The sequence below is a fragment of the Primulina eburnea genome, chromosome 3 (genome assembly GCF_022965805.1).
Source record: "Primulina eburnea isolate SZY01 chromosome 3, ASM2296580v1, whole genome shotgun sequence".
NCBI lineage: Eukaryota > Viridiplantae > Streptophyta > Magnoliopsida > Lamiales > Gesneriaceae > Primulina > Primulina eburnea.
The window spans coordinates 14,624,888-14,641,727 of NC_133103.1; the positions used below are offsets into that span (position 1 = coordinate 14,624,888).

General features: G+C 35.7%; 2 protein-coding genes across 3 annotated transcripts in view; both read left to right on the plus strand.

Moving 5' to 3' along the window:
- The first annotated feature begins 887 nt into the window (after nt 1-887).
- Nucleotides 888-10,684, plus strand: LOC140826789 (sphingoid long-chain bases kinase 1-like). Of its 2 annotated transcripts, none has more exons than XM_073189289.1 (9): nt 888-1,038; nt 2,725-3,246; nt 3,332-3,694; nt 4,948-5,041; nt 5,130-5,167; nt 6,001-6,147; nt 7,055-7,154; nt 8,865-9,799; nt 10,116-10,684. In XM_073189289.1, exons 2-9 carry the CDS (start codon nt 2,830-2,832, stop codon nt 10,263-10,265), a joined length of 2,244 nt encoding a protein of 747 aa, XP_073045390.1. In that variant the 5' UTR covers nt 888-1,038; nt 2,725-2,829; the 3' UTR covers nt 10,266-10,684. The 2 variants fall into 2 exon arrangements, with proteins under 2 accessions (XP_073045390.1, XP_073045391.1); XM_073189290.1 differs by lacking the exon at nt 888-1,038 and adding an exon at nt 1,867-1,889.
- Nucleotides 10,685-11,289: 605 nt separating this feature from the next.
- LOC140826796 (DNA gyrase subunit A, chloroplastic/mitochondrial-like) overlaps nt 11,290-16,840 on the plus strand; it is a 28,451-nt gene continuing 22,900 nt past the window's right edge. Inside the window, exons 1-3 of the mRNA XM_073189293.1 lie at nt 11,290-11,837; nt 12,838-12,907; nt 13,048-13,113. Coding sequence (XP_073045394.1) covers nt 11,431-11,837; nt 12,838-12,907; nt 13,048-13,113 — 543 coding nt within the window. The 5' untranslated portion in view covers nt 11,290-11,430. The remainder of the gene's footprint in view (nt 11,838-12,837; nt 12,908-13,047; nt 13,114-16,840) is intronic.

Here is a 16,840-nt window from a genome sequence, read left to right on the forward strand (position 1 = left end):
AAAATATAATTTTTCACTTTAAATATGAATTATGTTGATCCGTGAGACCATCTCACAAAAAAATAACTGTTAATTATTTTAGACAGATATAACAGTGATTGGTAAAAAATTTACGAGCGTTATTTCAAATCCACTTTCAAATCAAGTTCATTCGATCAAATTAAAGCAATCAATTCGAACAAAAGTTCGAAGATTTTATTGATAATCTACAATTAAATTTACTTTAACATACTACCGTTAATGAGTAGGTCTCTTGTAAGACGGTCTCACGAATCTTTATCTGTGATACGTGTCACCCCTACCGATATTCATAATAAAAAGTAATATTTTTAGCATAAAAAGTAATATTTTTTCATGGATTACCTAAGTAAGATATCCGTCTCATAAAATGCGATATGTGAGATTGTCTCACACAAGTTTTTGGCATAGTCAATAATCCACCCGAGCGTGTTAAATTAGACGTCCCAACCAATTGTCCATGCACTAACTTATCAAGAAAATAAAAAATTTAACTTCAGATATTTTTGGAATAAAACAATAATTAAATTCGAATATTATAAATATGATCTTATGTGTGTATTTTTTAAAAAATCAAACATTCTATTTAAAAATTTGTAACTACGAGAAAAAAAATATGATATTATTTTTGAGTTAGAGAAAAAACTCGAGATCTCAACTCAAATTTTAGATGTTATTTTCATACGAGCTACAAGCTATCGATACAAACCAAATGAAAAAGTCACAATCAAAATTAGGGAGAGCATCATTGTACCAACAAGAACAAAGATAAACAAAAAGGAATAAATAAATAAGAGTTATTAATTAAACAATAATAATGAATAAAGAAATAAGGAAAAAGGAGAGTGTAGAAAATGGAGGAATAAAGAATGCTAAAAAATAAAAGGCAAGAAACAGTATATGGTTCGCACCTTGTTATTCCTCTTTTCCCCAAACCACCCACCCACCTCCCCCACTTCCACCGATCGCCGAGTCCCCAATCACCGGAGACAATCTTTATTGTATGCGAAATCAAGAAAGGCAAGAGATTTATCAACTCCCCGATGCGTGGGTTTTCGTTTATATGCGTGTAGATTTTCTGCTGTGGTTTTTGGTTCTGGGTTTTCTTGGAATATTTTTACTCCTTTCCTTAGTGATCGGATTGTATTCTAGATGGATTGAGCTAAATTTAGCCTGGGATATTGAATTTCGGGTTTCTGCTGCTTTTTTTGGCTGTGTTAATTAGAGATCAATATTATCTCTTTATTTAGGTTGTTTGAACGCTGGATTAATGCGTTCCTGGATGATTAACTAGGTATTTTGTAGGTTTCGTTATAAATTATCTGCCCAGTTTTTGTGAATGCTAGATATGTTTTTAGAGTTTCAAATTTTGCTGCCAGCTATTTCAACACTGTGTGATGGAAGTAATCGGCTATACTTATAAAGCATAGGAAGACTGCTGCTCCAATGTCTTAATCTTTTTCACTTTTTTTTTGATATAATTTAACGGCAGTCTCCAGTTTATGGTTTCCATTTTAAATGTCAATGTGCCAAATTAGAATAGGGTTGAGCATATATCAGAAAAATCGTGAGGACTGGATAGTAGCTTGGAAACTGGAAAGAAATGAAAACTCCAGCTCATGCATGCGCACCTTATTGTATGCATCTGTTTGACGGATGCTTTCATCATCTGTATGGGAAGTAGGGATTTGGGCGTGTATCTGTTTATAATTCAATTGTAATATTTGGTGGAACCCAGAATCCCTTTTTTTAAACGTATGTGTATAATATATGAATAACGGACAAAGGGTAAGCTTAGAAGGAGCGGGTGAATCACCACCATGGCCTCTGACTCCCTTAGTCGCAATGACGATTTGGTTCATGAAAAACTGGTAAAACTGCTTTACTAGGCTGTTATTATTATTATTTTTTGTTTCTTGGTTGCAGTATCAAACTTGGTTCTAAGATTAGATGTTACTTCTTATATACGTACTGAAGTTTTTAAGAATGTATTTTGATAGAGAAGCTATCTATTCAAAATGTTGTTTTGGTGTGTAGATTGTTTTAAGTGCTTTTGTAGAAGCCAAAAATGCAACTTCTGATCTTCTGAAAAAATAAGAAGATCTGATTTTTACTATTGTCTAAATGTTAAAACTACTTTTTTTAAAAGTACTTAAAAGAAGCCCAGAATAATATTGTATTTTTGAACCGATTACTTTTTTATATTCACATAGCATACTTCTGTGATGCCGATTGAATTCCTATTTGCAGCATATTGTTTAACTTCTTACCATATCTGCATACTCTTTAATTTTATGTTCTGTCACAGACTCTATGGATTGATTAGCACCTCAATGTGCATAGACATGATTATTTTATTTATTTTTTTTGAAGGAACATGGTTATTGATACCTAGAGGTGCTAATTTTTACTACTTATTGAATTATTGAATTATAAGATTTTACTTCAGAAATATGTACCTAGCATATAACAATTTTGACTGATTTTCAACTTCTTTATAATTTTTTTAGTGGAACCTGGTTTTATATTTGAAAACTTTTAGGATTAACATTATCTCACTAAGATTATAATTTTCACGGGAGGTCTTATACTGAGATGAACATAATGGACGCACAAGTTTATAGGTAGTTTAATTTATTTGTGTATAAAATGGTAATATTTAACTTTTATTTGGAGTATTTTGATAATACATGACAAATAATGCAGGAGGTCTTATGCTCATGCTCTCTTTTTGGAAACTGAATCTCTGGTCAAAAAGTTATACATATCCGTGGTTAAATGTTCCTCCTTCTCCAACATCCCTAGGTCAACATGCAGAAGAATGGGAGTCTATCTAAGAATGGTTCTTTGAGACTGACAACTTCACAATCCCTTCGTCGTCTGGGGCTTTGTTCCCAAATTTCAACTGCACATCACACATCCCCAGCTGTCTTTCCAGAAAAACGCAGTAGAGGGAAGGCTGCCACAAGTGGTGATATTGGCTTCAACAATGATTATTCTAACAAAGCTAAGAGGGTGGAACACAAGATTGATATTGGGGATGAGCAATCTGACTTATTGGGATACGAAGTGTTTTCTGGGAAACTTTCATTGGAAAAAAGGGGATCTTGTAAAAGTTCTGAGGTGCAAGCATCAGAGAAAAAGGACATAGATGCAGTTGATGCTAAACTGACGAGCAAGGCATTGATTTGGGGTTCGGAGATGTTGCTTCTGGAAGATTTGGTTTCGGTAATTATATATTGGTTCATTGTTAATGTTCTTCAATTTATCCTAATTGAACCGATTTGGAAGTAATATCTATTTTATTTTGCAGCTATCTTACTGTGTTGGTCTTAGACATTTTACTTTGCATGCTTATCCATTAAGAAAGGGTTCGCGTGTTGGCCTTTTTATCAAAAGTGGGAGAAATCGAAAAGACTATCGCTTTTTAGCTTCTAACTCAGAGGATGCACTTCAGTGGGTTAATGCTTTTGCAGATCAGCAGTGTTTTGTGAATTGCTTGCCTCATCCTCTGGCTTCTAAGAAGCAGAGTTCAGATCAACTTTTCAATGAATTCCCTCCTGAGTCATACATAAGATGTAAGAGTCGACCCAAAATGCTCGTCATTTTAAACCCTCGGTCTGGGCGCGGTCGTTCAAGCAAAGTATTTCATGGCCTGGTTGAACCCATATTTAAAGTAAGTTGTTTTTGTTATTTTTTACTCGAGCTACATGATGTAGATAATGCTATTATGATCTGCATTGCATGTGGAGACTCTGAGATCTATTAACTTTTACTTGTACTTTAGATTTAATTGGATTGAAGAAGAAAGACCAGATAATGGGGTGCTTTAGCGATAAATATTAACATTCCTTTAATTTTATTTCAAATCAGAATACTTTAAACATTAGTCTTAAGTGCTTTGGTAAATAAATACAAGAAAGTTGTTCCCTTTCCCTTAATTTTTCAATTCATAAATAACACCTGGACCAGAGAGTTACTCCCAAAATCCTTTGATGTAATTCAGTTCTGATTCTCGTAACTTGATTTGTATCAGAAATTTTTTGGCTCAAACTTTTTTTTTTGATAGGAAACAAATTTTATAGATTGGTAAATAGCGATTACATTAGGCAGAGTTTTAGGAGTTTATAAGTTTTATGGTTTTATTATAATAATAAGCTGCTAAGATGTCTGGATAAATAAGATATTAAAATTTGAAGATTTGATATCAAATTATCAATGTTTGTTATTATAAGATGTTTTTATTATGATAATTACAAAAAGAGACGCTATATTATGAACATAATTCAAATAATTATTTTGTATATTTTTATATATTAAAATCAAATTTTATTATTATTATTATCATTTCTACGTATGTTATCATTATTACTATAGTTAGCATAATAGTTAATAAATATTGTTGCCATTATAATCATTATAAATATTACCTTTTTTTTCTGATTTCTATTACTGTTAATATTTTTAATATCATAGCCATGAAATCTATTTTCATAATATATTTTACGGTTTTAGATATCATAAAAGTCGTGGGGATGATTTAGGTCTAAAAATACAAGTTAGGATAAATCAACTTTTTTTTAAACAGCTTATAAGTTGTCTATGAGCTTATTTTTCAATCTTATTTATACTTTTTTTTACCAAACAGTTTCTGAGAGATTATAAGCTTTCCCAAACACCATTTTACAAATTGTTGGTGTGCTAGTTTTTAATTTTGTTTAGGGCATTCCAAGTTTGACGTTGATGTTTCCTTCGACCTTGCGTCCTACATATGCATCAAAATAAAGTAATTTTTCAATGTAAAACTGGATTAATTCATGAAAATTACGATTCAGTAGGTTTATAATTTATACATTAAATGGTTGAAATGGTCACACTTATCAGGAGGTGGATAGGTAATTAAAGTCTTCTTACCTTGCTAATTTACAGCTTGCAGGATTTGAGTTAGAGGTTGTTAACACAACATCTGCTGGTCATGCTAAGAAACTCGCAGCCAGTGTTGATTTCAGTACATGTCCTGATGGTACTTCCATTCTACTTTATAACCAATTTCGATCCAGTTGCATTTATCTATCAGACTGCTAGTTCAATGTTTTTTTTTTCCATTTCAGGTATTATATGCGTCGGAGGGGATGGAATTGTAAATGAGGTTTTCTCAATTCCTTTTATCTTTTCTGTTTTTCTTAGGAAGGGAATACTTTCGACAGATAAATTATATTTTCTCAGTCATCGGAATTTTTTGATTCCAAGGCTTTGCTTTTTGCATTATGATTGTTGGTGTGCAATATTTTTTATATTGACGAAGGAACAATCTGATTTTCTAGATGGGAATTCATAATCTTTATTGAGGTGGTTTTCATACTAATTTTTTTAGGAATTTTTTTGATATTCTGGCCGACTTGGTTGACCAGATTATTATTGGTATGAATGCTTGTTTTCTGACCTAGAGCATTACTATTGTACCTAAGATGGTTTCCTGCAAATTATAATGTTTGGAGGATTACTCTCCTACTGATATCATCTGTTGTCTTTTACGAGTTCACAAAAAGTTTAGCACTTCCAAGTTCTCAGACAGTTGTGGTGACAAGTGGATGTGGCCGTATTCTAAATCATTTGAAATTTCATCTCCTGTCTAGGGGTCTCTAACCTTGTTTTTCTGTCTTTCCGCTGTTGACTTTCAGCAGTTTTGTGGTTACTGTTGTCCATGGTATTTTGAAATATTATTAACTAGGTGAGTAGCAATTTCTGTGACATAAAAAATTAGTAGATGATCAAAGCGATTATTGTTTCTTTTCTTATGATATTCTTTGACCGTTTCTTTCATGTCTTTGTTTAGTTTGAACTTTACACCTTACACTTCTGAAAGCTGTAATAGTTTTTTATTTCTCACACGAAGAAATGGATTCCGGTTCTTATTATATTGCAATTTTTTAAGAGGCTGCTTTGTGTTTCATAATTTTTGTATGTTTTTCCTTAATGCAGGTTTTGAATGGTTTACTGAGTAGAGACAACCAAAAAGAAGCCATTTCAGTTCCTATTGGAATCATACCTGCTGGCTCTGATAATTCCTTGGTCTGGACTGTCTTAGGGGTTAGAGATCCGATATCTGCAGCAATTGCTATAGTTAAGGTACTTTTTTTTTTAAATTTAAACCCTCTAAATGTTGCTCTTTATATGGTACTTATAGTGATATACGCCGAGGGCATTGATCGCTGTTGGATCTTATGGTGGCCATGATACACAATGTCCCAGCGTAGATCACATGGCGAAACACATTTGTGATTATTAATGATGTTTTGATTTGTTATTGAGCTTGCTGCATATATAGACTATAACATTTGGAGGACATTCAGTTTTCATTTTAGCAACAGTATCCTTTGAGGTAGTCTCATCTCTTGTTTCCTTAGGATATTAGGGATGAAAGGTGTGTTTGACAGCTAGGCCTGGGTGCTACTTCATCTTTTTACAACACAAGGTGTTTATCTTGGACCATTAATATTTTGTACCAAATACCTGGAATAGGTTATTCTATTGAACTCACTCTAATGCTGAGTCGCAAGGTACATTTTTCACACGCAAGATCACACATAAAATCTACTCAGGACTAAAAGTTTGAGTGTGCAGGCCAAAAACTTTTATGATGCTAAATCTGTATCGATCTAGTCATCAAATAAGTGGTTGTTTTGTACATTTTGATCATAGTTAACGAGGAGCTTGATCATCTTAGAGGGTTGTTTGGGATATTGTTGCCGGGATTGAAGTTTTTTTTAGGTGACTACATGATTAGGCTGAGAGTGTTTATTTAGGGGCACATGCATAGAATTTGTCCATTCCATGTCACAGAGAAAAGAACTGTAGATACATGGAGAAGGAATATCGCCGTGATTTCTTATTACTCAAAAGTGTATGCACAATTTGTGACCGATTCATGACTTGTGGTGTTTATTATTGGTTAATCACTCAGAATAAATGGATATAAATAAGAAACTTCTCCACCGAATACTGGATCATATGTATGTTTTTTGGCTGGTTTCAGGGAGGTCTTACTGCGACTGATGTTTTTGCTGTGGAGTGGATTCACAACGGAGAGATTCATTTTGGGATGACAGTTGCATACTTTGGTTTTATTAGCGATGGTAATCAAGTTGCACTAAACTTGAGTTTAATTTTAATTTCAGATTTTCGTTGGGATGTTGGTGACATTGTTTTCCATCCGTCTGTGCTAACTTTTTGAAGTTTGTTTCATTGAAGCCAATAGTTCTTTTACTTACATTTGAGTGCTGAAATCTGATATGCTGAACTCTTATGCTCTGGTAATTGTTGATACATTCTTGCTAGTAAACCTGTTAATATATGATGAATATTTTACTATACTAAGTCTAGCAATATTTTCTACTTCCATAATTTGCCAAATTGCCCATGCCATCATACTGTAAACTGTAGGATCGCTAAGTGGAGTTGTTACTGTATCTGCGAAAAACGGTTGGTGAATCTTGTGAGAACCATTGCAATATAGGCAGTTTAAGAAAGAGGTAGGAGTTCAAATTAATAATATGTGTGGCTCTACTAGGAAAATGGAAAGGTGATAACACTTGGTCTCTATATTTAAGATGATTGTGCATTTTCTCTTTCTCAAAGAGATGCTGTATGGATATATCCCAACATGATAGTTTACTATTAAAACAGATACTTGTCATCATGATGTTAGCAGGAAGCTCATTTCCATGTATGAAGGTTACAGTGGGAGATACAGATGAATTTGATCTGTCTCAGACTCTCACCTTAGTAAAGCTTTGAATTTTTCACAGAAGGGTGTTTAGATTTATGTGGGCGCTACTTGAATCTGGATATGGATTGCCAAGTAGATTTTCATGTATTTTATGAAAAGTTTGAAATATTTTCCGTGGATTATAATACTAGATTTGCGGCTCAGATTAAGGTTGTGATATAGTTTTGCAGTCTGTTTTGGCGTTTTGTGATGGATAATATCGGAATTAAGTTTTGGTGAAACAAACTTTGCTAGTTATTTTGTGTATTTTTTTGTTCCAGTGATATTTCATGCACCGTATTTATATTGAAACTGATAATACTTTTAGATTCTACTAGAAATATGACTGTTTGTTTAATTGAAGGTGGTTCTTCCTTGATATGGGAAACTAAGATCTTTAAATCCTGCCTGTCTTCTTTATGATACTTGGATTAAAGGGTTTGAGATTCAGATCGAAGTGATGTTTATTTTGAGTTGGTTATTCATTGTTGTTGGATTGGGAGAGTGGAAAAAATTGTTAAGGAACATGTGGCCTACACCTTTTTTTGTAAAATATTTTGTAATTTGATTGAACTTCCAAACCCTTTTTCCATACTCGCCTGGGGTGGATGTATTAATCTCATCTTCTCTAATTTTTTAAAATTAAACCTGAAAAGACTGAAATTATTTCACGACTTTAGTTCATATGGTTTTAGATTCGTGTTCTCTAGATTTTCTGTTAATTGTGGTTTAGATTGCCGTAGAGGTGAATTTTTTTAACTGACATGTAAACCATCTTAAGCAAATCTCCAATACTTTTTATGAATTTCGCTATTTTATCTTTTAGAAATGTGCGACTTTCCTCGTCTATGTTGTCTTCTTTGTGGGACCTGCCAAATGCTACTTTCGTTACTTAACTAATTTTAACATTATCCTGGTACAACTGGTACTGTTTGTACTATCTAAATCACCTCTGTGTTTCAGCATTCAATCACATAAATTTTTGCTCATTCGGTAGCACGCTAATATTTTTCCAGTTATGCCTTATGACACTTAATTTCGAAATTAATTTTTATTGTGAGATTGATTCTTGCTGCAGTGTTGGAGCTCTCTGATAAATACCAGAAACGATTTGGACCTTTACGTTATTTTGTGGCTGGTTTTCTCAAATTTTTGTGCTTGCCGAAGTACAGTTACGAGGTGGAATATCTTCCAGCACAAAGAGAATCTGGAGAGGTCAAAATTTCAGCTGATCGGGAAATTATTGACATGTCAGAGTTATACACCGATATTATGAGGAGATCAAGCAAGGAAGGCCTTCCTCGAGCCTCTAGCTTATCAAGTATTGATTCAATAATGACTCCAAGTCGAATGTCTGGAGGAGATTTAGATGCTACCTGTAGCAGCAGTGAACCATCAGAATATGTGCGTGCCATAGATCCAAAGTCAAAACGGCTATCAGTTGGAAGAAGCAATTTAGCAGCCGAACCAGAAGTTATCCATCCGCAAATGCCACATACAGGGACTCCGAACTGGCCCAGGACTAGGTCCAAGTCAAGGACGGATAAGGGATGGGCTGGACTAACTATCACAACTGATAACGCTATGGCTTCTTGGGGAAATACCGTAACTAATGATAGAGAGGATATCTCATCAACAATATCTGATCCTGGTCCGATTTGGGATGCGGAGCCTCGGTGGGACACCGAGCCTAACTGGGATGTGGAAAATCCAATTGAATTCCGAAGACCATCTGAAGATTTGGCGGCTAATGAAAAGAAGGAAATGCTTCCAAAAGATGAAGAGAATTGGGTGCAATCTAAAGGCCAATTTCTAGGTGTGCTGGTGTGCAATCACTCGTGTAAAACTGTTCAAAGTTTGAGTTCTCAGGTGGTGGCCCCAAAGGCAGAGCATGATGACAACACGTTGGATTTGCTATTGGTTCGTGGAAGTGGACGATTGAGGCTGTTGAGATTCCTCTTGAATTTACAAAGGGGCAAGCACATTTCATTACCATATGTTGAATATATCAAGGTAAAGCTGTCTATCCGATCATTCCTTCCTCCAATATGCGTATTTATGTATTGAAAATGAAATATAAATAAATAAATACAGCATCATTTGCTAAGCTGGAGACAATTATTTACCCACAACCTTATAGTTTTGGAATTGTTTTCAAAACCTTTTTGCTTGAGAAATGTTCCTTTCTTTTGAGGAATTTTTCTAAGACATCTCTTACCCATGTAGGATAAAAAGAAATTCTATTATTATCATTAAACTAATTGCTGCTTCTAAGCTCGAGTATATAGCGTATACCCACTTTTCTGATAAAAATATTCACCAAATTCAGGTAAAATCGGTGAAAGTTAAACCTGGAAAACGCACTCACAATGGCTGTGGAATTGATGGTGAACTATTCCCCGTAAATGGTCAAGCGATATGTTCATTACTTCCAGATCAATGCCGGCTTATAGGCCGCTCGACTTGTTCTAGTAAGTAGCCATTCATCTTTCTATTTTTTCAGCCAAAGATGGTGCAGCTAGCTGCACGTGCTCCAGGAAACTTATGATGGCGCATATATAGAGGCAGCATTTCACTGATATAATTAATTCCCAAGTCTAGTTTGTGACCAAGTTTGTGTGTTGTAAATTTTGTCAGCATCTTTGTAGCTTCATTCTTTCTTCATATCTTCGAATGTTTTATGTGTATCATATGACTAATCCAACTTGCTCGACGGTAGAGGAGTTGGCTTTCATGAGTTGGGTCTTAGTTCGAGCCACGGAATTATTCCTTGTATCATGGCCATACATTCAGTAGTACGTCCAATTGCAACATGGCTTTGCGTGCAATGTAGTGCTCTCTGATATCTGGATTTTGTATGTCAAATTTTCAATTTGCTGAACTCTTGTCCTCTAATTTTTGATATTTTTTTGTTTCCAATTTTCATCATGTGAAGTAAACTTTGTTAATGACTGAACACACGAGATATTGCTTCGAAGTGGAAGGCTGGTGCTAATCTAAAATTTGTTTTTCGGGCTGGGGAAAATGAGTAAATCTTGGAATCCGGAACTATTCTATCTCAAAATTTAGTCAAGAAAAGAGAATGTATTTTTCCGAACACTCGAAAACATTGTTTTCACAAGCAGTGGAAAGTGAGAAATAGGGTAATAGGGATATTTTTTTTACTATATATTTAGCTTACCAACGAATCTTGTTAAATCAATTTTTTTATATTTTGATGATTATGGTCGATATAATTATAAGAATAAAGACGGATATCATATTCAAATTCAAAAATTTTTATATGAGAAGATATTTTATTTAAAGGGTTTTTCATAAATAAAAAAAAGGTGTTTGTGGTGTATTTATAATCACATTTAGAAAAATTAGAAGTTAAAGTAAATATAGTTTTTCAAGTCGATTTTTCTGTCCTAAATAAATATAAATAATAATAAATGAGCATATAAATTAAAAGGGAAAAAAAAAACATTTAAACGGCAGACACGTGCAACTCACGTGAGCTAGAACATAGTCGAGAACTTGGCGCGCAACAACCTCTGCAAAACCCAAACCCCCCAATTTTAGGGTTTTAATTGACAGAACGCTACACTTGCTAACCAATTCAGACAGCGAAACCTCATATTCTGTTCAATCTTCTTCATGGCATGAATGCGCATTGTATGCAAACCCGAGCCCAGTTTCCCATGGCTTTCGCTACTGGATTTCGTTTGTTCCGCGCTTCTCACCGCCAGTTAGCGTTCCTTGCCGGCCCCACCCGGTTTCCTCTGCCGGGTAGGACCCATTTTGTCTCCAAGGACAGGCGGAGGTTCTTTGCCGTGAAGGCTTCTGCTTCGAGGAGGAGGGATGATGAGCGCGAGGAAGGCAATGGTGGATTGTTGGCTGTGAGGCAGAGAGACGAAGGAAATGGGGGCGGAAGAGAGGGGAGAGTAGTCGTCTCTGAGCTGCACAAGGAGGCCACGGAAGCTTACATGGCTTACGCGATGTCCGTGCTTTTAGGTCGGGCTTTGCCTGATGTGAGAGATGGTTTGAAACCCGTCCACAGGAGAATATTGTTAGTCTCATTGTTACATTGTAATGATATGTGCAATATTTTACAACAATGTGCGGAAAATAATGACTGTAGAAGAAAATGGCGAGGATGATGTTAGACTTATGTTGTAGGTGTTGGGGTGGTGAAAAATCGCTGGGTCTGTAACGACATAAAGCAGTTGATTAGCCTGCAGTTGGCTTAATTATACTAAAAATAATGGTTTGTTGATGCTATTGTATGTATTTTTTTGTTATTGGCTTGAAGCTTGGAGCTTTACTGAGTGTAGTAGTGTGACTTGTGGAGTACAAAATGTTATAATTTTGGCTGCTTAGCGGGATAGGATAATTAAATTTTGGTTTAATTTTTGCACTACGTTCTTATGCACCATTCACAAGTATCAATAAAGGAAATAATTAGAAGTCAATTTAACTTCAACTCAATGCTAATGAGTCCATCATCTTGAAAGGATGGTGATTGTCAAAAACATGACACCTTGTTTTATAGATGCTTTTGCAAATAGAGAACATTCTTTTAGTGCGGCAAATATAGTTATCATGGAAGTTGATCTATCATGGTCCATGGTAATTGTGTGTGCAATAAAAGAAAAAAAAAATGAAACAAAGAAAAGATAATTCCAACTAATTTTTGTTGAAATAATTACATAAGAATAGAGAAGAAAATTTATCGAAGTTTAGCACCTGTAACTGCTGGAGCAGGAAAAAAGGAACTTGCTTGCTAGGAGTCCTACTACCACTCAGAACATCTTTAAATTAACTTTCCATCATTAGAATATCAAAACTTCCTGAGCGTAATTGTGACATATATCTGTGTTGCTTGTGCATTTGTTAATTGCTAAAGTGGTTCAATGCTTATTTTGGATTTTCTCGTGTATAATTCCTATTAGCTGTGGTTTTGCGCATGTTGAAGCTGTTTATCAACTGCTCTATACTAATTTATGCACTCTATGCTGGAACTTGCATTCTTACTGGAGTTAAAAGGTCTCTACTTATTATTTGAACAGATATGCAATGCATGAATTAGGTCTTTCATCAAAGAAACCTCACAAGAAGTGTGCAAGAGTTGTTGGCGAGGTTGTGTTTCATTTCAAAATAGTTCATTTCTCATGTTATTCGAAGTTTTACCCCTATATTCTTTTCCGTGCCTCATTTTGTTTGAATCACTCTCATATAATAGTATTCCTATTCGAATGTTCTTTTTGATTCAATTGCAGGTTCTTGGTAAGTTCCATCCTCATGGAGACAATGCCGTCTATGATTCATTGGTCCGAATGGCTCAGGTACCATATCTATCTTATCAATTAATTTGAAATCGCATGACAAACTGTTGAAACCTATGCAAAGAGGACAGAGTCACTGTAAATCTTGATATTTCATCGATTCGTAGCTGCTGATAATCTCATCATCCAAGAATTAAACAGTTATACTACTTTTTTTCAAAATGGTAAACTATAGTAACTTGCGGATAACATAAACTATGCTACTCTTATCGTTCTGGTACTATAGTGCTGTGGGAATTCTCACCTGAAATTATTTAGATTGTAGTGATTATGTAATTAGACCATAAATGAATTTCAAGGACACAATGGTGATTTGTGTTTCATAATAATTTTTTTTTGATAAGAAACTATTTTATTATAATAGGAATCGTTTACAACATATGTGCGGATGAGTAATCCGCAACACCGTTACAAAGATACCATTGTAGGGAATTGCTTAATTAGAACAAAATACAATACTCAAGACCATACGAGCTTCCAATCCCTAAACAGCTCTGACACACTTAAATGCTTAATCTGAAACAGGTTGACAGTCCAAGTTGCCACCCTTAATTTTATTCTCTCCCACACTTTATCATTTGACTCGTACACATCTTCAAAAATCCTTCTATTCATTTCCAACCAAATGGTCCAAAATGTGGAATGGATGATGATAAACCGAAATTCTCTGAATTTTCCGTCGAAAGGATACCACGAGTTGGCATGAAGTAGGTCAGTGGCTTGCCTAGGTACAGCCCATTGAAATCCCAGCTCTGTTAATACTTTGAGCCAAATACCTCCTGTGAAAGAGCAATGTAACAGTATATGATCTTGGTTCTCCTCATGATTTCGACATAGACAACACCACTGTGGTTGTAAAACACAGTTCTTCCATCTTTTTTGCACAAAGTCGCATGTCGGCAACTTTCCCAAGGCCACGATCCACGAGAAAATCTTTATCTTATGTGGGACTGGCACTTTCCAAATATTTTTGTACGAAATGAATAATGGAAAATTAGATGTCGGAAAGAAAGAATCGTAGAAAGATCTGACAGAAAAGATCCCCGAAACGTCACCCAACCACACTCTCGAATCTTGAATACCCCCTGCAAATTGACACTCTCTAAAACTCTTAACAGATTAGTGAATTCAAGTATCTCACCCTCATTTAGATCTCTTCTAAATCTCACATCCCAAACGTAAGAGGAGCTACCCGCAGAAATGTCAGTTTCTACAAAATGAGTAATGGGTTTGTTGACAGAAATGGAAATACGAAACAAAGCTGGAAAACGAAATTTAAAAGACGACTCTCCCTCCCAAACATCCTCCCAGAAACGAATGATATTACCTTCCTTGAGCACCCCCTAACTAGTTGATGGAAAGCCTGGTAAGATTGAGATATACACTTCCAAGGACTTCTGAATGTTCCCTTCTCCGCCAAACCCAAATCCCACCCATTATCCTGACTCCCATAGATACATCTAATCATTTTTTTCCACAATGACTCCCTATCCACAGAACCTCTCCACCACCACTTACCAAGAAGTGCCTTGTTCCTGAGACATACGTTCCCCATTCCCAGCCCTCCTTTGTCTTTAGGTTTGCATACTTGCTTCCATCCTACCACATGGCAGTGGTTCTCCCCGTCAACACCATCCCACAAGAAGTCCCTCATCATTTTTGCCATTTTATTTGCCACCCTAGTCGGCACCTTGAACAATGACATGAAATACGATGGCATCGCACAGAGCACAGATTTTATCAACGTGAATCTTCCCCCCCTCGATAGGAAAGATTTTTTCCAGCTTGCTAATTTGTTATACATTTTCGAAAGGACCGGTTCCCAAAATTCCAGCTTTGTGGGGTTTCCTCCCAATGGTAGTCCAAGATATTTAATCGGCCACGTTTCTTTTTTGCACCCACAAATAAATGCCATATCATCTACTTCTTCTTCCAAACAGTTTAAACCCAACACCACACTTTTTCCAAAATTTATTTTCAGCCCTGAAACGCTTCCAAACAGCTGAGTTAAGTCCACAATTGCCGTCACATCCTCTCTTGATTTTGCAAAGAACAGTGTGTCATCCGCAAACTGTAAATGCGATATCTCGATTTCGTCTTTCCCAAATGTGAGTCCCCTTACCACTTTAGTTGCCCTTGCCTTGTCCACCATCCTTCCCAACACATCGACTACAATATTGAACAAGAATGGTGATAATGGATCCCCTTGTCGTAAGCCTCTTTCTCCCTTGATTTTCCCACATTGTTTTCCATTGATAAAAATTAAGAAAGTCACGTTAGAAACACAACCTCTTATCCATCTCCTCCATCTGTCACCGAATCATTTTTTAAGCAACACGAAATCCAAAAATTTGCAATCGACATTGTCATAAGCTTTCTCCAAGTCAATTTTGAGTACCCATCCCTTTTTTTTTCCGTCGAAATTCTTCAACAGTTTCATTCGCAATGAGACAACAATCCAATATTTGTCTTCCTTTAATAAAAGCAGACTGATTATCCGCAACGGTATCACACATGACCTTCTTCAGTCTCGAAGTCAATACCTTAGCCAAAATCTTGTACAAACTCGTAGTCAAACTAATTGGTCTGAAGTCGTTGATTCGTCTCGCATCAATTTTCTTCGGGATAAGGCATAAATAAGTCTCATTCGTAATACCATTGACAATCCCATCTTGAAAAAATTCAGCTAACACCTTTAACAAATCTTCCCTTACCAAATCCCAATTTTTCTGGAAGAATGCCATTGTGAACCCATCCGGTCCCGGAGCTTTTGCACCATCACAATCGAACACCGCCTTTTTAATCTCTTCCTCGTCAAACGGTTTTTCCAGCTCATCGGCGTCTATCCTCTGTATAGGGGTCCAATCCAACCCTTGGAGACCACTGCCTTCCTCCTCAAAATTCCCCCCCTCACTCACTGTCTTCTTGAACAATTCCCCGTAGAATTTCAGAATTTCTTGTTCAATAATGCTTCTATCCGTAACCACTCTTCCATCTTTGAGTTCTATTTTTTCTATCAATGCTCTGTTTCTTCTCTTATTCAATAAAGAGTGAAAAAATTTGGAATTCTGGTCTCCTTCTTGGAGCCATTTGATTTTTGCTTTTTGGCTGTTGACTTGGAAATTTCTGAAGGACAGTTCTTCCAACTCACATCTTGTTTCCTTCCTTTCTTCGTTTAATGCTTCCGACCATAATCCATGATCATCTTGAGTTTTTGCATAAATTTGTAGCCTTCCCACCCCTGGTTTCCCCCCTTGTTCCACCAAATACTCACAAGCTGTTTGAAATGGCGATGTGTCATCCAAGCATTTTCAAATCCGAAAGGAACAGGCCCCCAAACGAGTTTTTGTGGTGTCAAGCACAATAGGGCAGTGATCTGATGTGATTCTCGGGAGCACTTTTTGTCTGAAATTAGGGAATAATTTCGACCATCCCTTGGAAAAGAGAAATCTATCCAATCGAGAGCAGATCGGTACCGATCTAAAATTAGACCAAGTGAACTTAGCGTTCAGCAGTGGGGGGTCTTCGAGTTCCAGCTCTTCTTTTTTTTTTTTTTATAAGAAACATATTTTATTAATAATATGATAAGAAGGATTACATAGTGGACTAGTGGTCCACTCTCATAATGAAAAACACGAAAACAACTATGTCAATGATACACATATTCTCAACTTCTCAATAAATCTAGAGCTGAGACGTTCTTAAAATCGTGATGATTGCCAATCCA